At 46.6% G+C, this 22241-nt stretch overlaps 1 protein-coding gene across 1 annotated transcript in view; it reads right to left on the bottom strand.

Moving 5' to 3' along the window:
- LOC126204372 (LIM/homeobox protein Lhx1) overlaps positions 1-22241 on the bottom strand; it is a 487576-nt gene that overhangs the window by 329365 nt on the left and 135970 nt on the right. The window contains exon 2 of the mRNA XM_049938745.1: positions 20587-20794. Within this exon, the coding sequence (XP_049794702.1) occupies positions 20587-20759 (173 nt within the window). The 5' untranslated portion in view covers positions 20760-20794. The remainder of the gene's footprint in view (positions 1-20586; positions 20795-22241) is intronic.

The following is a 22241-nucleotide window of genomic DNA, read 5'->3' as shown; positions in this document are numbered from 1 at the left end:
CAAATCTCAAGTTGGTAAGCCTTCTTCCATTAATTCTAATTCCATACCTTCCCAGCTCAGCTTTGACATAGCCATTTCCAATACAGCAGAGAACAGTTTTGGGGAGATGGGATCGCCTTGCTTGACACCCCTCATGATGCGGAATTCTTGATTCGATTCGCCGATGTTAACATAAGCTGAAGAATTCTCGTAGATTTTTCCTGAGCACTTTTTGAGAATTTCCACGTCGGTCAGAGCTGGAGGCGCCTAGTCGGCAGCTGCAGCAGACAGACGCCGCCCCCGCACGGAGGCGCTCGCCATCGCCTCAGTCTGCGCCTTCGCCGCCGGTCGCTGCAGAGAACTCGCGTAGGCCCCGGCCGCTGTAATTGAATCGTCGATCCCCCGGGGGGCTCGGCGCGCCTTAAAAATTCATTTCCGGCGGCGCGGGATCATCCCGCCTAAAGCGCGCCAAAATGCGCGCTACGTGACGCCGACGCCGCCTCCCGGGACCGCCGCACGAATTGAAATGAGATGCAGCCGCGGCGGCGACAGGCGGCATTACGGGGCCCCGCCGTCCCGCGAGGAATGCCGACGTCCGATTTTCCATTTCTACTCATTGCGTGACTCATCTCCGCAGTTCGCACCGCAGATGGTACTAATTTTAAGATACGCCATTACTATCGAACAAAAAGACTTGCGATCGAGACATTTATGCACATCACTGAGAGCCGGTTTGAATCTGCTAACAAGTTTCAGCGCAGCATGCACTCCCCTCCATAGTGGTAATGAATCAGTACTTGTGTACAATTCCTTCGTGTTCTGGCACTGATATCGTGAGCGGATGCTGGGTTAACATACACTGTGTGATCAAAAGACCGCGATGACTATTGAGGGTAAAATTGTTACAGACGTCGTATGCCCGAGGCAGGATTCGAACCTGCGACCATAGCGGTCGCGCGATTCCAGACTGTAGCGCCTAGAACCGCTCGGTTACTGCGGCCGGCGCAGGGTGTTTCAGATAAGGTGTTTTTACCGGCGAGTAACAAATTAATAAGTCAAAGGAATATTGGGTTAGATCGGTAGACATAAGAAATATTATTCTTTCTCCAAGTTCGGAAGTCATTTACAAAGTGCATTGAGGTGTGCCTCAGGAAAATGGACACTCGTTTGAACCTTTCACTCAAATGGACAATCCGCTGTCAGAATATCTATCTGAACAATCTGAGCACAATCAGTTACGAAACCTACTGACAGATTAAAACTATGTGCAGCACTGGAACTTCGTTTCACGGGCAGCTGACCTACCCGACTCACGAGCTGTGCACACTGCTTTGCTTCCAGCACTACGTCGTCTCTTGCCTTACGAACTTCACAAAACCTCTGCTGCGTATGTTGCGGGGTTGCCGCTTTGCCCGCGAGAGACAAACGTGCCAGGTTCGATTTCCGGTCCGGCTCGCTATTTCAGTCTCCCACTGGAGCAACGTCTAGAAGAGATAGTGTTGAGCACTAGTGTTCTATCCACTGCGATAAGTTCCGGGTGTATTATGTTGGAGGGAAACCTCTTTATTGAAGAAAGAGCTGGCCGGAGTGACCGAGCGGTTCTAGGTGCTACAGTCTCGAACCGCGCGACCGCTGCGTTCGCAGGTTCGAATCCTGCCTCGGGCATGGATGTGTGTGATGTCCGTAGGTTAGTTAGGTTTAAGTAGTTCTAAGTCCTAGGGGACTGATGACCTCAGAAGTTAAGTCCCATAGTGCTCAGAGCCATTTGAACCATTTTTGAAGAAAGTTTTAGCGAAAAAAATAGGTGCTGTAACTTTCTGGAAAATAACTAAATAAGCTATTTTGATAACTTCAAAGGAATAGTACGTTTCGTACATACACTGAAGAGCCGAAACATTATGAGTACCGCCCACCGCGAGGTTGAATGCCTGCTGGCGATGTTGCGGCTACGTGACGCAGTGAGGAAAGAATGGAAGCGGAAGAGAGACGAATGGGCGGTCACTGTAGCGAAGCTAGGGGCCATAAATGCGGAAGTCCATTGACACAAGCGGCTTTGACAAAGGGAAAATTGTTACGGGAATCTCTGAAACGGCGAAGCTGGTCGCCTGTTGGCGTAAAACTGTCGTGAGCGCCTATGGAAAATGGGCGAAGGACGATGGAATAACGAATAGGCCTATGGTCTGGACGTACACGTCTCATCACAAAACTTAAGTCGGAGGCTACCCCACTGTGTAATCCAGGATAGGCAGATATGACGACAGAGTGCAGTGTTCTTGCAGGCGACAGTGTTTCGGAGCACACCGTTCAAAGGCTGTTGTTGAATATGGAGCTCCAAGTCACACGGCCACTACATGTTGTTGTGCTGACCCAACGACACAGCATCACTCCATTTTCACCGTGTATCAACAGAAACGTGTCGCCTGCCAAATGAATAGCATTTCTTGTTACACCAGATCGATGGTTGTGTCCTTACAAGCGGTCATTCAGGCGAATGGCTGCACGAAACATGCACTGGGCCATAGATACAGGGTGGTGAGGACATAATTATACTATGGGGTACGTTGAGTTGGACTTCCATGGGATCAGTGGTGGTAATCGAAGTTACCATAATAACAGTGAACTGTGTGAGCATAATTGTGGATAGTGAACTCACATTGGTGTCTTGGCCAGCAAATTGCCTGATCTTTCCCCACTTGATCACATATCGGGCACCAGCTGTGTGCCCGTAAACCACCAACCGGTAATTTGAGGGAATTACTTGACCTATGCGTACACATCCGGTGCCACATACTTCTGGAATCTGTAATGCCACTTCCTCGGACGAGAAATAAAAATCAAAAATTAGCTCCCAGTACGCCAAAGATTTCCCCCCAAGTCCCAAATTCCCAGAAAAGTGAATAAGCGAACGAAGTTCCATTTATCACTACTATTAGGACAATAATAAGTAATTAAATCAGGAATCTAACACTAGACAATTTAGCAATCTACGAAAGAAAGATTAAATTTCAGTAAAATTAGAATCAAAATCATAATAAATCGCAAAATTAGCATAAATTAACATTCGCAAAGTAGAACCAACGATCCCAAAGAATACTCCGTGTGAGTACTCTTTGGGAATCGTGAGTAATGACTAAGTATAATTCAATGCATTGTCACTATGTTACGAGAGTTAGCCGAAGCAGGTCATATATTTGAATGCTCGTACATATAGGCGTGCTTAGATTGTTTTTGAGATTGAATTATGACGCAGTAATACGATCTTCTGACTTCGAATATCACGGCCTTAGAATTCGAACGGAGGACTTTTACCTACTAGAATAAAGTGAACTTTTAACTAGATAATTGAACTAAACATTACTTAGACAGTGATTTAGGCGACGAACACTGATAGACAATTTTCATTCATAATAGCCAGTGGTTTATACAACTTCAGTGATAGGTCCGAAGCATATAATTTAAACCAACACCTGGGAAAGTTTTCTCCTCAAGGCTCGGTTAGGAAGTGACTGATATTGTGGAATAAAACACCCTCTTGTGCCAAGTCGTGCATTTGTTATTTAAAATTCTATCAAATTATTGACGTGAAACTCCCGAGTAATAATTACGAGCAGAGATAATATTTGACTGTAGCGCTCGGCGCTTGTGTAATCTTTGACTCAAATAACAAGCCCACTGTTACGATTTCTTAGCTACTTGAAATTACGACCAGCTTGTAGAGAATTTGTTGTGGACGTGACTGTATTGGTTTTATCATTATTATTTCATCATTAATCAGTTAAACATCGATCACGAACGATTCATCACGATTCATGGTGAAGTAAATATCTCACGCACGTCGACATTTCGGTTCCGCACTGTAATTTCGTGTGACGTCGTCTTCGTAACTTGATAACGATCTCAACACTCTACCGACTGTCGCCGAGTTTTAGCCGAGGCCAAGTACAAATCAAACCAAATCATCAAGGACTTGTTGAATTCATGACAGGTAGAATCTTTTCTGTACACTGTTTGAAAAATGGGAAAACACGCTGTTAAAAAAAGGTGGTCATTATGTTTTGGCTCATCGGTGTATACTTAGCTTAGTAAATTTTCCTTTCACTTGTTATTTTGTTATAGGCGCGTCAGTCTGGAACCGCGTGACCGCTACGGTCGCAGGTTCGAATCCTGCCTGGGGCATGGATGTGTGTGATGTCCTTAGGTTAGTTAGGTTTAAGTAGTTCTAAGTTCTAGGGGACTGATGACCTCAGAAATTAAGTCCCATAGTGCTCAGAGCCATTTCAACCATTTTTGTTATTTTGTTATAAAGCACCTCATCTGAAACGCCCCGTATGTGTTCTGGTCTAGCCGGCCGGGATGGCCGAGCGGTTCTAGGCGCTACAGTCTGGAACCGGAGGCCACTACGGTCGCAGGTTCGAATCCTGCCTCGGGAATGGATGTTTGCGATGTCCTTAGTTAGTTTCAAGTAGTTCTAAGTTCTAGGGGACTGATGACTTCAGAAGTTAAGTTCAATAGTGCTCAGAGCCATTTGAACCATTTTTGTGTTCTGGTCTAATTCCATTCGCGGTCTATTAGTTTCAAATATCCCGGCCATTTTACGTTGTCGAACTCTTCCGATAGGTCGACTAATCCCGCGGAAGTGCCTGGGAGTAACGAGACGGTAATGAGCCAGGGCGAGCGACGCAAAGCGTAACGCCCGCGGTGAGCCCGGGCGCCTTTGGGAGGCGACACGGTGTGGAGTCGCGCCTCGAGCGCAGCAAGAAACTGAAACTGAAACTGAAGCCACTGCGGGGACCACCGCGACGCTGTGCCCTTTTTTCTGGCGGAGGCGACGATGAGGGAGCGTGCGGAACGAGCGCCGAGACTGCCGGGAAACCTAGGTGGCAGCCCGCAGCTAGGCTAGCGGGCGGCGGCGGCGGTGGGGCGTTTTTACCGCGGGGGCGGAAGCCCCGGGATTGGGGTATGTATCAGCTGCCACTGCTGCCAACGCGCCCGCGTAAAAATACTCCTCGCCGCAGTAAAAAGCCCTCTGCGCGCCCCTCCCAGCCAAATTGGATGGGCCTGGCGCCCGGCCCGCCACTCCCCTCCCCTCCCATTAGCTGCTCCGCTGGATCGCTACTCGACGCCTAATTTACAGATATAAATGTTTTCTAAATGTCCGCCCGTCGGCGCCCACTATTTCGTCGGCGCGGAGCGCTCCGCCGCGCCGCCCGTTAGCTTCTTCGACGCACGGCGGACGTCAATCCGAGCCGACGTTTCCCGTTCGTCGCCTCCGCCACAGCACGTGTCGCGAACACGCGAGTCAAACTGCGTTGGTCCACAGATTCGTTTCCGGTGACCGCCCGACGTCGGAGGTGGGTCGTTCGCGAACAAACGTGTCCACGGGGGCGGTACACTAAAGTGAAAGGACGGACCGAGCAATCACTTCTAAATAATGGTCTTTCACCATTCACTCGGCCACGGGAACGGTCGTAAGCTGTTCACTTCGGCCGGTCTCGTTCCCGCCTCGGCCTCGATCCTCAGTATTGTTGCTCCGTTCCTAGTTCCAGCCTCGGTCTCGTTCGATCGGTTTCGTTCTTTTTGTGTAGTCACTCGTTCCTCGTTGCATTTCAACTTCCAAAAATGTTATGTTCTACGTAATACATACATATTTTTCAGGCAACAAACAGATAAATCTACTTATATCTTCGTCGTTTTGATAAACCGTAGAACACATAATTATCACAAGGAACTTTTTTTATTATTATTATAAAGGACGAGCAGTCATTGTTTCTTGTTCATTTATTAGGTATGGTTTTTTTGTACTTCCTAGTGTGGTTTCTTTGCGTAAAAAACTATTTCGGCGCAGTGAGTAAAGTGGAAGCGGTGCCTCTCTATTCGAATAATCGTAAAATGGCATAAAATCGTATTTACTTTTTATCTCAAAAAATGTTATTCAGGAGCAACTTCTTAACGAAATACCTTTTGCTTTCAGCTTGTATTAACTTCAATAATGCAGCCTATAAACCTACTATTTACTAAGCGTGTGAGGCAAATATGACGAGAAAAATCGCATTTTATTTTACGCGTAATCATAGTTCTACAAACTTTTTTGGTCCTTTTTTTCCCTCTCTCTGCAACTTTACGAGAATATTCAGACACAACCTAATGTATATATGGTGCCTGATCCTCTTTTTTTGTGTAAACTATTTATTACGGTGCTCCATGCGCAGCTTATCTCATCCGGATAATTTAAAACTTCTGGTTAATAACTAAGTGTAGAATGTTGATAACACCTTCATTTGCATTCGACTGTGAAGAATCTGCCTTAAGGAACTTGTTACTCAAATAAAAACTGTTTAAATATACTCCTGTTTTATTAGAAACGAACTGTTCAACCACATCAGTTATAATTTTTGGGATTTGATCGATACCTACTTGAATCCTTAGAGATTTTCGACTGTTGGTTCTGCTTCACGATTCAGTGTAGTGACTGTTTTCTTTTATTGAGAATGTTAAGACAGCGGAAAAGGGGACAGGAACCGTAAATTGTGTTTTAGTTTTTGTAAAGGCACATGTGGGATGTCACTATTGGCGACCTTATACAAAGAAATGCTTGGTCTTCTGAAGCGGCATAGAGTTATGCTTCAAAGAAAAATAATGGTAGAACAAAATACAAATAGAACTTGTGGTTTTAATTCAACTCCACCACTGAATAAAAACTTTTTCAATACATTAATGGCTTTCACCATTCACCCTGAATGATGGGCCCCCTTGGAGCACGGTAAGGTACTCCATGAGATGGCTCTTCGCCAAGAGAATTTGCAGTTAGTTAAAAAACTATCAATATACTCGTATCATATATCTTACGCCTGCAAGGTAAACAGAAGACATCTTTTTCCACAATTTTTTCAATGAAAAACACACGCACCTCTAAAAGGGATCACATTTTATGCTATTGTGACAGAAACTAAAGCTTTAACTAGAAAGCCATTCAGTGCGAGTTTCACGTATAAGTTTTTCCTTCCCGTTTCCTCGGTAAGTTAAATGACCAGAAGATGCCTGAAATTATCGGTACTGAACAAGTAGTGAAATTTTCTTTCCTTTTATTTCCAAATGCATTTGTCTGTAAAATTTATATTTTAAGTACATTACAACGTATTCACTGAATTGTTGAATTTCATATTTCTTTCATTCACGTCTGTTAATGACTACCCAGTAATGTTGTTAATGATGACCCAGTAGTTTTCTTTCTAAAATAACTGATGATTGATTCCATGCCTGAAGCTTGGGACCTCTTTCATCAGACTGATAAAAAATAGAGAGGAAGAAGCTCTTGTTTCTTTTCACTTATGAAGTTACGACGATCTCCCAGCATTTGATTCGTAAAAATTGTTGGTTGTTGCTTATCAATTGACAGTTGTTCTTTAACAAGTGTCAGTTGTTCCTTAGCAACTGTCAACCAGTGTACTAAAGAGGTTACTTACTTTTTTCCAACCATCTCGTTTTCTTTTGACTCTCCCTTATATTTTGCGGGCCAGTTTTATTTCGGACACCTTGCGGCAGGGATTCCAGCAGGCAGTGAGCGACATGATTAAATAGGAACGGTGGGGGTTGTCCGGTGGGGGCGGGCACTGTGGGGGAGGAGCAGCGGCTCTTTCCAGGGGGCGGCAGCGCACGCGGACTGCAGGCGAGGCGTAGGACGGCGCGGGTCAAGGGTGTGCTCTGCTGCGGCCGCGGCCGTCAGCTACAGGCCAGTAGCTGTTACAAGCCCTGTCCGCGGCTGCAACGTTCTGCTGGGAAGAGCAAACTCTCGAGTGTTACACGGTTCCCGCTAGTTAGCAGCAGTGTGTGCCCGCTTCAGTTCTAGTAAAAATGGTGTCGCGACAACAGTAAGCGTTTTGTGCTCTATGTTTTGCGCAGTGCGGGTCAGTAATAACTGTTCAGCGTGACTTTCGCACTATGAATGGTGTAGATCCCCCTACAGCACAGAGCATTAGACGATAGCATGAACAATTCCGAGGAACAGGTTGTTTGTGTAAAGGGAAATCGCCGGGCCATCCCCGAGTGTCTGACACAGACGTCGAAAGCATCCGCCATAGCTTCGCAAGGAGTCCTCAGAAATCCGTTCGCCGTGCAGCTCGACAGCTCAACATGCCCTTGATGTCCGTCCGGCGTGTATTGCGTCGATGTTACCACATGAAACCACACCAAATTCAGCTACTGCAATCTCTTCGTGAAAGTGACAAACAACAAGGTCTGGAACTTCCTGGCAGATTGTGTACCGCACCGAGACTCGAGCGCATGCCCACGAAAGGCAAAGGTCCCGAGTTCGAGTCTCGGTCGGGCACACAGTTTTAATCTGCCAGGAAGTTTCATATCAGCGCACACTCCGCTGCAGAGTGAAAATCTCATACTGGAAACATCCCCCACGCTGTGGCTAAGCCATGTTTCCACAATATCCTTTCTTTCAGGAGTGCTAGTTCTGCGCCGGCCGAAGTGGCCGTGCGGTTAAAGGCGCTGCAGTCTGGAACCGCAAGACCGCTACGGTCGCAGGTTCGAATCCTGCCTCGGGCATGGATGTTTGTGATGTCCTTAGGTTAGTTAGGTTTAACTAGTTCTAAGTTCTAGGGGACTAATGACCTCAGAAGTTCAGTCCCATAGTGCTCAGAGCCATTTTTGCTAGTTCTGCAAGATTCGCAGGAAAGCTTCTGTAAAGTTTGGAAGGTAGGAGACGAGGTACTGTCAGAAGTAAAGCTGTGAGGACGGGGCGTGAGTCGTGCTTGGGTAGCTCATATGGTAGAGCGCTTGCCCGCGAAAGGAGGTCCCGAGTTCGAGTTTCGGTCCGGCGCACAGTTTTAATCTGCCAGGAAGTTTCATATCAGCGCACACTCCGCTGCAGAGTGATAATCTCATTCTACAAGGTGTGGAGTTCTGTAATTTAGTTATTCGCAAGATGGAGGATGACAGTTTTCTGCCACGCTTAGTGTTTGGCGACGAGGCAACATTCGATTTAAATGGAAAGGTGAACTGTCATAATGTGAGAATATGAGGTACGGAACAACCACATGAAGTTGTGCAACATGAGAGGGATTCTCCAAAATTTTGTGTGTTTTGTCCAGTTTCACGGCAAAAGGTGTATGGTCCATTTTTCTTTGCCGAGAACACTGTTGCAGGAAGCACATATCTCGATATGTTTCCCACAGTTTGATTCGGACGACTTAATTTGCGAACAGGATGGGGCACCGCCACACTGGCATCTGGAAGTACGGGAATTTTTAAATCAAAGTCCTGGCCCTGTGATCGAACACTTCTCATCCCAAACGTTGCAGGGGCGCCTTCGTTGCACCTGCAGTGTGCGGAGGAGGACTGTGACGATGCGTGAAGAAGGGAACGCACGACAGCCACCTGATGTGGGACGTACGAGATCAGGCGAAATCTCTCCGGAAGACTCTGTTGCTGTAGACATCTTTACGTGTTCACTGTGCACTCAGAACTGAAAAGTGCGACATGACGCGATACACGTTTGAGCTTCACCGGATTTTCACTGTGGTTTTAATTTCACAGACGATCGGAGGTTGAAAAAATTGCCTTCGTAGCAATAAATACATTCTTGGTTTGCTAAGACACCATCGGAAACGGAAATAAAAGATCTTCGTACTATCCGTTAGATATATAGGGGAACAAGAAAGATGTCGCAGGAACTAAGGATAGCACAATGTAGGAAATAAAGAAGACGACAAAGAAACGTTGTAGGAAGTGTAGAAATGAATGACTACTCCAGAGTGGAAGCGGAGAAGACGAACGTAATAGTTTGTCTCGCTCATTAATCGAGCAGAACACGTTCGCTTCACACCAGCAAGCCTCATTTAAGCCGCATTTCATTCATGTCCGTTCGTCGGCGGCAGGAAACACTCGACTGAACCGACTATCCCACAAAGATCAGTCTGTCGGGGGAAAAAAATTATCCTTTGTAGCGCTGCAGCTGGCGCCAACTTCTTGGCGCCGGTGCCAGACGACTGCTGTCTGTCTGACGGAATTTCTAAGGGGAGGAACGACAAAATGAAGGCCGCGAAATTCGAATTCATTGCGTGCGAGAGAAAAAGAGAGAGAGGAGAGACACGGGCAAGTACTGCGGACTCCCACGACGCCTAGGCACGCAGGCGGGAGCGGAAGGGCGGAACGCCCCCCATGCAGCACCCCGTCGCTGTCGCCTTGTCGGGGAGGAGATGGGCGGGGAGGGGAGGGTGGAAGGCATCCGCGGGGATTCCCGGGGGCGGCGCCATATGCCGCGATTGTTGCGCCGCGCATGCGCGCCGGAGCCGCGGGCCTTTGTGCGGACCACCCATCGGCGCGGCGCATTGTGCGCGCACATTCCTGCGGTCGCGCGCCCGTCCGCAACAAACAAAACACCTGCCGTGGCGCCGCAGCCGGCATGCGCGCCTCGCGCCCTCTGCCGTGGGAACTCGCCACTCGCCACGCCTACGGCTCTGCACAGGTTACTACCTTGCGGCTAAAAGCCCACGTTGTAGCTTATATGTGCGGGTATTCGCGATAATGCTTCATTTGTGGTTAAAAATTAAAAATAAAGTACCGCTATTTACATGCTGTACTCCGCAACAGGGCGCAGGAGCAAGCGTTCTGTATGCAAGACCAAGCTTTCCAGGACTCATCCCTGCCTACCAGCAGGTAGTAGCCCCAAACCACGCAGTCCGGGTAGTTAAGATTCATATTGTTTTATTATTCGCGTGAAATTTGAAACCTTATTTACAATGTCATATAGAGGAATCTAGTTATGTTCAATCTACAAGCACATACATAGCCTCCACACTCAGGAATTGCATGTGTGAGAATCGGGTTTTAGGACACACAATGGTTTTTTTAACTCACTATTTATACTCATTTTCTTTTATTCTAAGTATAATTATATTCTTTTTAATAAATATATTAACTTTGGTAAACACTTATGTCTAACAATTGAAGATTTGTATGTTATCTCATACTTAAATTTAATTTTAAATTTTGAATAGAGGAATCCTATTATATTTAAACATAACTACCTGAATACTTCCTGTATCTAAGATTCTTTATGCAAGAATTTACCAATAGCATTATATATTAATATTCATTATGCTCTTATGTTTCATATGAAATTCTATTATGATTTATAATCTCACATTGAGAAATATAGCTCAGTTCAATTTTTGGGGCACATGTATAGCCTTGCACTCTAGAATTGCATCAGGGACAACTCGGTTCTTGGTAGATGCCATATAGTTTAGATTTCTTTGTTTTCTTTTGTGTATATATTTTTATATCTATTTTGTTTTACTTTATACTTAATTAATATTAGTTTTATTAATTATTTTGCATATAAACATCACTCACTGTATCAAAGAGTGTACCAACACACACAGCAACAGACAGGGCAGAAACATTAGAAAAATGTCCGCCTCTACGTGGCAGGGTCGGTAACGTAATGGGAGCTTGTCAAGCTAACCTAACTTACAAGCAGCCATTACGGCTAAGAGACCTAACGCTGCCTGACTTGTCAGTTGTCATAAGTAGCACACGGCCCACCTTAGTAACCCAGGTGGTGGCTACTCTGTAGTTTGTGGGTTAAGGCTTCAGTCTCTACGGCCCATCCGCCAGTCATAAGTCCCAAGGAGAGGAGAGTAACACAGGATTTACCTGACGGCATTGCCTGCATTCGTCAGAGGTGAAAGGGTAGATTGAACTTCTTTATTTGTTGTATGGCATCGGGGTATGCGGGATGATAAAAAGTAAATCACAGGAACGGAGCTGCAAGCAGCGTCCGCGTGGTGCACCCCCGGGTATTCATCGGTCGAGGAGTGCAACAGGCCGCTGATAGCGGTCGCGAACATCTGGAGGAGCGCCAACGTCTCGAATGAGAGGATTGGCAGAGGCGTGCGACAGTCGGTAAAAACGGCCGGCAGTCTGCTGGATTCGGCGCATCACGTCCAATTCAGCAGCGGCGTCGTGGAGGTAGCGATGCGGGAACTGCGGGTGGACATGGAAGACCCTCCGGAGAATCTTATTCTGTTGCGCCTGAAGACGCTGGATATGCGTGGGGGCCGCATTGCCCCAAGCCTCACACGCGTAGTCAACAATCGGTCGAATAAATAGGCGGAAGATGAGGAGGCCATTCCGGATGGAGAGGTCAGACCCTTCATTAAGGAATGGGTACAGCGCGCCCATCCGCTGGTGGACTTTGGCACGGACGGCGTCGATGTGCTGCTTCCACAGTAGGCGATCGTCCATGATGACGCCCAGGTACCGGACAGTCTTCTGCCAAGGAAGGGCGGTCCCGTAAAGTCGAAGTGGCGGGGCCGGCATCGTCGTCTTCCTCGTAAAGACGATGGCCTGAGTCTTCAGGGGGTTGAACCGGATGCGCCAGCGAGCTGCCCAGATCGCCAGGTCGTCGCACGCCTGCTGCAACCGGGAATGCATGGCGGCATGCCACCGGCTCCTGGTGTAGAGCATCGTATCGTCGGCGTAGACGGCTTTCTCCACACGCGGCGACGTCGGAAGGTCCGAAGTAAATATAGTATAAAGGACGGGGCCCAGGACGGAGCCCTGCGGCACCCCGGCGACGATAGGCCTGGCAGTGGAGAGGGCCGCGTCAACGCGGACAGCGAAAGTACGGTGCTGCAGGTACGACGCAATGAGGCGCACGTACGCCCGGGGAAAGCCAAAGTGGTCCATCTTCCAGAGAAGTCCAGCATGCCAAACACTGTCAAAGGCCTTGGTGACATCAAGAAGAACCGCGCCACAGTACTCCCGGTTATAGTCTCTACGGCAGATCGCTTCCTAGTTGAACCCGTTCTCCGATGCCATTACAGTTACTGTGAGTAGCCTATAATGCAAACACCTTCTCAAGGTTCCTGTTAGCAGGTATTGTAGCTTAAAACCTAAGACTGTACCAAGGATAATCCTCGTGTCTCCTCAGATTATTATGAGGCTTGACGGCTACTGGAGTGCAGAATTCATAGCTCTGTGACAGAATGTGGCGCTCTGTTATGCCCACATCCACTGCAACCATGTTCTGTGTCGGGAATCGGTAATGGAATTTGTGCTCCAAAATATTACACTGGCTCCTTTCCGCAGTTTCGTAAGGGCAGAATGAGAAGCGACAGAGAAAAGACTGAAGATATATTCTCGGCACGATTCTGTAAAAGTTCGTATCCGTATTGTGTGCAGAACAGCGCCTGAAAGCACACCCGCATCAAGGATTTGGCATTATTTGCCATGACCAGAGTGACAACTTGTGGTGTGCGTACTGTAAGACCTTCGGTGCACACACCATCAGATTATTTGACTTGTCGCTCTAACGAAGTAGGCGAGTGTCAGCAATATGTCTCGTGGTCTTATCGTGGCGTGTTTATCTTCTGCCGTTAGGTCAGACGATATAAATGCCACTTGCACGCTTAGAGTAGCAGATTGACGGTGACCAACTTTAAACAGAACTTGATTAATTTTCACACACATTTATTAAAATAATAACAATCATAAACCTTACTTAACTTGATTCTGGATGCTATTTACAATTGACAATCTGAAGTTCCTTTGGTCTTGGTACGTTAATCTTATTCTCACATATCTCTGATACTTGACAAAGTGTCTATACATTTTTTTTTCCTTTATTGTATTTCAATTCCCCATCGGGGCGGGCTGGCAGCAGCAGAGGCGCTGCTCTTCAGCCGAAAGACATAGAACAAAACAATAGAAGACATTTAAAAACAGCAAAGGAGAGAATAAGGTGAACATTTTTTTTTCTATACATTTCTCTTCATGGCTATGTACAGGAATATGATAATCTTACTACGCGCAGACTGAAACTTGACTACAGACTAATGCAGACTGACTAATCGGAGGTCTGTACACTCGTATTGATAGCCCGCGCGTTCATGTATCACTGCGCGAGTATAATCCGCGAGGAGAAAAGGTTCTACGTTAGCAGCAATCTCATTGGCTGCGTTACATATTAATACGCGGATCGGCGGAAGCAGAATTTGGTCCTTCTCTAAGATAGCGCCATCTCGTAATGCGGAGACGGAAGAGCGCTGCGCCTGCGCTGTTGTGCTTAGCGGGGCGCGATCTATTGGGAAAGTAGTGTACGCGCTGACTACGCGAAACTATGTACACAACACAACTAATAAAACCAAAGGCGATTGTTAAAACTGAATTACTTCTCGTCGTGATCGGTAACGTTAAATCTGCCGTTTACATCTACAGCTACATGTACATGGCTACCCGGCAATTCACAGATAAGTACCTGGTCAGAAGGTTCGCCGAACTATTTTAACACTATTTCTCTACTGTTCCTCTGTCGAACAGTGCACGGGAGAAACGAACTCTTGAATCTCTCCGCGCGAGCGCTGATTTCCCTCGTTTTATTGTTACGATGATTCCTCTTTTGGAGGCGAAAAAAATATGTTCGCGTTCGGGGGAGAAAGTTTGACATTGAAATTTCGTCAGAATATCTCGTCTTTGTTATAATGACAGAAACCACAACTCGCGTATCATACCTGTCTCCCTCCCTCCCCTATTTAGCGGTAATACAAAATCAGTTGCCCTCCCCTGAACATTTTCAGTGTCATTCGACAATCAATATCTGATAAGTATCTCGTCCCGACGGAGGTTCGAGTCCTCCCTCGGGGATGGGTATGGGTCTTTGTCCTTAGGATAATTTAGGTTAAGTAGTGTGTAAGGTTAGGGACTGATGGCCATAAGATTTCACACACATTTGAACATTTGATAAGTATCCGATACCGCACAGCAAGACGCTATTAGAGGGCGGAAAGCGTCACTTCAGTAGACCTGTTGCATTTTCTGGATGCTCTGCCAAAATGCAGTCTTGGTTTGGCTTCCCCATAACGTTATCAATGTGACCGTTCCACTTTAAATTGTTCATAATTGTTATCCCGAGATATTTAGTTGACAGCCTTCAGATTTGGAAATTTGGATATTTGTGGTAAGGTCCTGTGGGACCAAGCTGCTGAGGTCATCGGTCCCTTAGCTTACACACTACCTAATCTAACTTAAAGTAACTTACGCTAAGGACGACACACCCACCCATGCCCGAGGGACGACGTGAACCTCCAACGGGGCGAGCTGCGCGAACAATGACAAGACGCTGCAGACCGCGCGGCTACCCCACGTGACCCTTCAGATTTGTCTGATTTATTGTGTGACAGCAATTTAACGGATCCCGTTTGGCACTCGCCTGGAGGACTTCACGCTTTTCATTATTTAGGGCCAATTGCCACTTTTCGCACCATACGGATATTTTGCCTACAGCAGTTTGCAATCGGTTTGTACTTCTAATGACTTTACTAGACACTAAGTGAAGCATCATCTTCAAACCATGTAAAATGACTGCTCAAATTATCTCCTAAATTATTTATATAGATTAGGAACAGCAGAGAGCCTATAACACTCGGTGAACGCCAGATATCCCTTCCGTTTTTCTGACTCTCCGTTAGTTAGCACGAACTGTGTCCTGTCTGACAGGAAATCACGAAGCCAGTCTCACAAGTGAGGCGATACTTGATAGACACGCAGTTTCATTGGAAGTCGCTTGTGTGGAACACTGACAAATGCCTTCTGGAAATCTAAAAGTGTGTGGAATGAATTTGACATCCCCTGCCGATATCACTCATTTACTTAGTGAGAATAAAGAGCTAGTTGTGTTACGCGAGAACGACATTTTCTGAGTCCGTGCTATGTTCCAACAGATCGCTTTCTTCGAAGTAACTGATAATGCTCGAACACAGTATATGTGCCAAAATTCTACTGCAGATCGACGTCAGTGACATGGATCTGTAATTCAGCGGACAATGTTCTGCTGGAAATTGGAGAGAATTCTGTAACAGATTCCAGAAGCCGGCAGGCGCACACTTTTGCCACCCCCTTTCCTGGCCGCCTGTGCTCCAGACAGGTACCACGGCACATTAGGAACTGGCGCACAGTAGCTCTGTGGCAGCGCAGGGTCGATAGCCGGCCAGCATCGGCCAGCCTCCCAGCGCCCAATAGCCGCGGGCCCGCAGCCTGCCGCCGCCGCCGCCGCCGCCGCGCGGCGCCACCGTCGCTGCCGCTGCCGCTGGCGCCACACAATTGAAGCGTCGGGCCGCGCCTGGCATTTGCAGCAGGCCAACCGTGAGCTATTGCCGCGATGCGCCGCTCCCACGGAGGCGCACAATGCCTCCGGCAATTACCCAACTCCCCACACCACGTCCCCCTCGTCTTCTTCGACAATATTCTCTAATAGATGCCAACTTGTCGACTGCCGCCCTGTTCGAAGAAGGCAGCCACTTTCTGCCACCAGGTAAGAGTAGGCCGCGGCGTTCAAAGTGCAGGACAAAGGCTCGATTTCATAGCCATTGCTCCTTCGTAAACTGTCCGACTGACTCGCGGACCACCAATGGCGTTTATGCGGTAGCATTACTCTGCGTGTAGTGGCGCTGTTGTTCCTCTATATTTTGAGTGACCTGCAGTCTGCAGGTAAATATTGAACGTGTGTAATTATCAATCACACACAAACACATACATACATAGATGGTGTAACGAGTATAAGTGCAGGTACATTTGAATTTACGTTATTGCCAGACTAACGACTATAGCTGCTACAAATCATATGTTTTCAGGTCGGTTAGTACCTGTAAAGTAGAGGTAGCAAGAGCAACCCGTTAACGTCTATTTTCCCCTAGGCTAGACTAGGTCAGGTGCTGAAGAGTGGGCACGTGGACGCAGTGGTGGAGTTATGACGGCGCAGAAAACATCAGGCAGTAAATCATCCTGACGTGTTTGTGGAAAGACTGTTCGACCCAGAGAAAAAATAACCAATACACTACACATAAACATATGTGCATTTGTTGTACAAATGACAGTTCCTCTGACCACGTGCCCTGTGTTCTTTGTGTGTTACAGGTTGTGTGGTTGACGCAGCGTTATGTAAGCAGAAAAATTGTCTGAAGTTCTTGTTGGGAACAAGCCGAGATGGTGTTTTTGTACGGCCAAGCAGATGGAAACTGTCGAGAGGCAGCATAGCTGTTCCACTACAAGTACCCTCTCAGACACAAACCACATCACTCTACATTTTAAGCCCTGTTTGGGCTTTTATGTGATCATGGGTCCTTTCAGACAGGCGAAAGTGCAGGGAGGCGGCGGACTGTGCATACACCAGATATGGAGCACCGGGTTCTGCAGGATATTGAGACGATACCTAGTACAGGCTCCAGGCAAGAGGCCCGCTAACACAATGTCGGCCAAAGTATGATTATGTGTATCCTACATCACAACCGCTACTATCGCTATCACCTGCAATTACATGGAGGCCACTTTGTGACGTGAATGGGATGCAGCTCTGTACTGTGTTGTTCTCTTTGCATGTACACCGTCCATATACCAACACAAGTTCATAGGACCTTCTTTCCTCCATTTCGAGTCAAGAATCCGTCCCGGTAGTTAATGAGTTTTATACGTAGGGTACCTAAAAGAAACCTAGCAAATTTTCTGGTGGGCAGAGCTTTTGTAACACCGTGTTTTACCGCTAGGAGCGCAGATGGTGTACATTCCACAGTCAGTAAGCCCAGTTCCGGAGCTGAAGAAGATCAGGGCTAGTTTCAGGAGAGTTTATAGTGACAACTGTATTGTGTGATTGTGGTTTTTGCAGCCTGATTTTCGTCAACAGCATGCGGTGGTGAAATTATGGTTTTTCATCGGTAAAAGTGGAAAAGAAACTCTTGAAATGTTAAAAACGGCACAGAAGGTATTTTGGCACAAGGGACCCGTGGTGCCCAGTGGTTCGTTACAGAGTATTCATGTCGTTATGATTTATTCAATCTACCCACCCGTTACCTTTATTTATAGCTAAATACAACAGTGAATAAGACTGTTACACGAACCACAAATACGGAGTAATGCAGCAACCCTCAAATAGATATAAAAGTTTAAGAATTTTTAGCATATTGCAGCCCCGTCAGCAACTGTGATAGACTAATATTTTGAAGAATCAGCCTCAGTCGCGCAAATTTGCCGCTGCCAACCGACCGCGTGGTGAAGAGATGCCGGGGCTGGGCTTCAGTTAAATAGTTTTAATTCGACATGGTACGACGGTACTATAGGTTTTTAATTTTAATGTTGCCTGTGCCTTACTCTGGCATGTTGTAGTAATGTTATGCTTCTGATGAAGGCTAGATTAATTTAGCCGAAACCAGGTAAAGACCAGAAAATTTGCGAGACTGAGGCTGATTCTTCAAAATATTAGATGTAAAAGTACTGTAATGGGTTTGCCGTCGATGGGCGAACATTTCAGGATAGTGTCGCCCTTCCATTGCATTCAGTGAACCCCCACAGGAGGTCCATTTCGGAAAACTCTCCATCAGTACTACTACCCGTACTGACGCCTTTCACTGTTAACGGACAGCTAACTCAGCGGAGGCAGAACTGAGCAATCTTGAGGTCGAAGAGTAAAGTGGACTTCATTGTTCTGAACAACAAGTAAAATGAATGATTGGAAAAAGTGTTTTGAAACAAGACACACAGTGCTTTCCGTCGACATTTTCAGTGCCACACACATATCTTCACTGCAATGTGTAGGTGGAGTCAGTCCCAACAAATTCTGCTCATCATGTCTTTCAAGCGATACTCAGTCTCAGCAGAAAGTGTTGTTTTTTCCTCGTAACTAACAAGGTGGTTTTAAAACTGAATTTTATGTGCCCATTCAATAGAGCGCTCCCAAATTAGTCTAGTGTGGTATTCGTTTCATCGGTATGTATTTGCACGGACAAGAAAACACGACGGATAGCCGGTACTCCAGCGCCGAGAGAGTAGCGTTGCTGCATGGCGGTGGTACAGCATGGGCCAGAGTGGTACTATCGCTGCTGAAGTACCGGTCATTCTTCGTGTTTTACTGTCCTTGCTAATACATATCGATGAAACGAATATCGCACTAGACGAATTTGGAGCCGCTCTATCGAACGGGTACGTGAAATTCAGCTTTAAAATCACTTTCTTTGTTACGGAGAAAAAAGCGACGCTTACTGTCGATACCATAGACGTTATGAGTAGTATTTGTTTGGGCTAATGCCAGCTAGACATCGCGAAAGCAAATATTTCCCGAAACACCAGAGAAAATGCGCCTGACTATTCTTATGAGGGAAAGCCGGTCTACTAAAAAGGTATGTTTACACATAATCAAGAGAGATAAGTCTTAGATAAATACTATATGTACGAAACAGTAATGTATCATAGAATATCATTGTGCACTGTGCACAGAAAATAATGTTTGAAACTTAATGTGTGTGACTTTCTGAACAGGTGGACTACAAGACTACCGTTAACTAGAACGTTTTTTTCCAAGCACGCCATTATCTCTATATAAAAACGACCATTAGCTAAAAAGTTCGGGTGTTTTTACTGTAAAAACTGAAGAATGCTGAAGCTCCTTATTCATCGAAAACAACACGAATAAGTGGCATAGCGCATGGAGAACGCACTTGAAAATAGGAATCATTTCCCGAAACTCGCCATTCAAATTATAAATGGTTCAAATGGCTCTGAGCACTATGGGACTCAACTGCTGAGGTCATTAGTCCCCTAGAACTTAGAACTAGTTAAACCTAACTAACCTAAGGACATCACACACATCCATGCCCGAGGCAGGATTCGAACCTGCGACCGTAGCGGTCTCGCGGTTCCAGACTGCAGCGCTAGAACCGCGCGGCCGCTTCGGCCGGCCAAATTATAAATAAAAACAAAAATAGTGAGTGGTAGTAGAAAAGGTTTTATAAACAAATACATTGCTCTTACAGTCGCTTTCACAAACATTACTGATGCTTAAAATCAAAATTGATACTCTTCTCGCGTAAACGATTAAAAATAGGTCTAGTCCCCCTGTAACCAACTAACGCTTTTGGGAGGTTTCCCTTCGTCAGGTGAAGCCAAAACTAGAAATTACCTTTCAGATATTCCCCCTACCCCACTCCAAGCCTACTTGGATGTTTTGCTGAATAGAACGAAAAACTAGGTAGTGTGACGTGATACCGTGCATGGGCTCACACTTCTAATATTGCTCTGCGTAGGCAATGCACAGTAACCAGTGGAACGTTCGAGTATAGAGTAAATGCGAGGCGTGTTTTTAACCATTTGACCAGCTCTTAAATTACTCAGCTCCATCGGGCATGCGCTGTAAAATGTCTCTCCAGCCGAAAGTCCACAGCAGCAGAAACAAAACGTAGGAATGAGTCTTCCTGGCAGGTTAATACTGCGTGCCGGAAAGGGACTCCAAGCCGCAACCTTGCCTTCAGCTGGTCGTGATTGGTGCCTACATAGCTCTGTCAGTAAGAGCGTTGCGTGCAAGTTAAGGTCCCGGGTTCGAGTCCCGGGTCGGCACACAGTTTTTATTTGCCAGTAACTTTCGAAGCAGCCAACAGTCCACTGTAGAGTGAATGATACAGCACAAAATAGAGGGACGTTTTGAATCGTCCAGTGACTGTCGGTGCAGTGAAATGTTGTCATTCGGACGATTGGTGATGGTCGCGTTCCCCGTTGCAGCCGAGACAGTGTAAGTTTTGAGAGAATGAGAATGAGAAGTGGTCGCTGGCTCACCTGTAGAAGTCGTTCCTGCAGAAGAGCTTGCCCTCGCGGCTGAAGCACTTGTCGGTGAGGTTGCCGTGGCAGTCGAAGCAGCGCACGCACTCGGCGTGCCACGTGCGCTCCAGCACGTTGAGCAGGAACTTGTCCAGGATGGGCTTGTCGCAGCCCGCGCACGCTACCAGCATGCTGGCGGGGAGCAGCGCGGCGGGGTGCGGCCGGCCTGCCAACACACACCGTCGTCAGGCAATCAGCATGAGAGTTGGTGGAGAACAGTGTCAGGGTGTGGATGGGCTATTAACGCTACCTTCATCATCATCATCATCGTTAGCATCATCATCATCATCATCAACAACAATACAGGGATGTTTCGCACTAATAACATGCGACCACAGTCGTCATCACCACCACCATCATCGTCATCATCATCACCACCACCATCATCGTCATCATCATCAAGACATCTGTCCTGGCTTTATTTGACCGTAGCTATGTGGCACGACACTGCTGTCAATTGTTGAATCTAACGGTTGTGCTTCACACGTCCACGATGTAAGGGCCACGAAGTGTGATTCGTCTTCCGCGGATCAAGGGAAGAACTCACATCGAAATCCAGAGGAAAATGCAACTCACGAATGGGGAGAAGTGTCTCGTTTTGAGACGTGTGATGATGATGATGATGATGATGATGGTGAGGAGGTGTAAGTTCTCAAGAGGCCCCGCGGAGACCTGCATGACAATGAGCGTTCGAGGATGTCCGTGTTCGGTTCCGTGAGGACCCGTGAACGATCTCGCAAACACTCCCATACAGTAATTCCAAGAGCCCGGGAAATATCCTTGAGGCGCACTCACCGAGCCACTTTCACCATTGCATTCATGTTGCCGTCAGTCAGCGACGAACGCTGGCTCCCATATCGCTCATTGTCATGCAGATCTTCACGGCCTTCAAGGCGAGACACTTTTCCCCTATACGTGAGCTGCATTTCCTGTGGATTTAGTTGAGAGTTCGGCCCTTGCTCCATAGAAAACGAATCAAACTTTGTTGCTCGCACGCCTTGGACGTGTGAAGCACAACCTTCATATCCACCAACTGACGGCAGATAAGTCCGGGCTGATCCAAGAAAGGTCCTGTGCTGGGAATCGATTTCTTGACTTCGAATTTACAGCCGCAGTTTGGGTAAAAAAGTAGAGGCAAGGACTTTTTGACTCGCCGTCGTACGGTTGTGTTCTGTTAGAGATATTGCCACACCTGCCCATCAACTAAGAAAATCATTGTCATAATCGTCTTTTTATTTAACAGCGTATGCTTCTTATGGAACAACTCGTTTTTTGACAACGTTACTCAGCTCTGTTGGTGCTCATGACGTAACACATGATAAAAGATCCATCCGTTACACCAGGGGCAGTCAACCTTTTTTAACTATCGCCCAATTCTGTGTCTCCGTTAATCATAAATTTTTCTAGCCACCCAGTGGTTCTACAATAATGGTGATTTATAAAGTAGGGAACTTACTTTACTATATAAAATTTATAAAGTAGAGGCACAGCAAATTAAAGCAAATAATAATATCTTACAAATTACCTAATGTCAGAATTTTATGAAAACCTTATGAAAAAGTTTTTTATTTTTATTTTTTTTTCAAAGCCGAACAACCTACTAGCCACCATGA

The sequence above is a fragment of the Schistocerca nitens genome, chromosome 9 (genome assembly GCF_023898315.1).
Source record: "Schistocerca nitens isolate TAMUIC-IGC-003100 chromosome 9, iqSchNite1.1, whole genome shotgun sequence".
In the NCBI taxonomy this organism is placed as follows: domain Eukaryota; kingdom Metazoa; phylum Arthropoda; class Insecta; order Orthoptera; family Acrididae; genus Schistocerca; species Schistocerca nitens.
The sequence above is the reverse complement of the archived record's forward strand: the minus strand, read 5'-3'. Positions and strand labels throughout refer to the sequence as shown.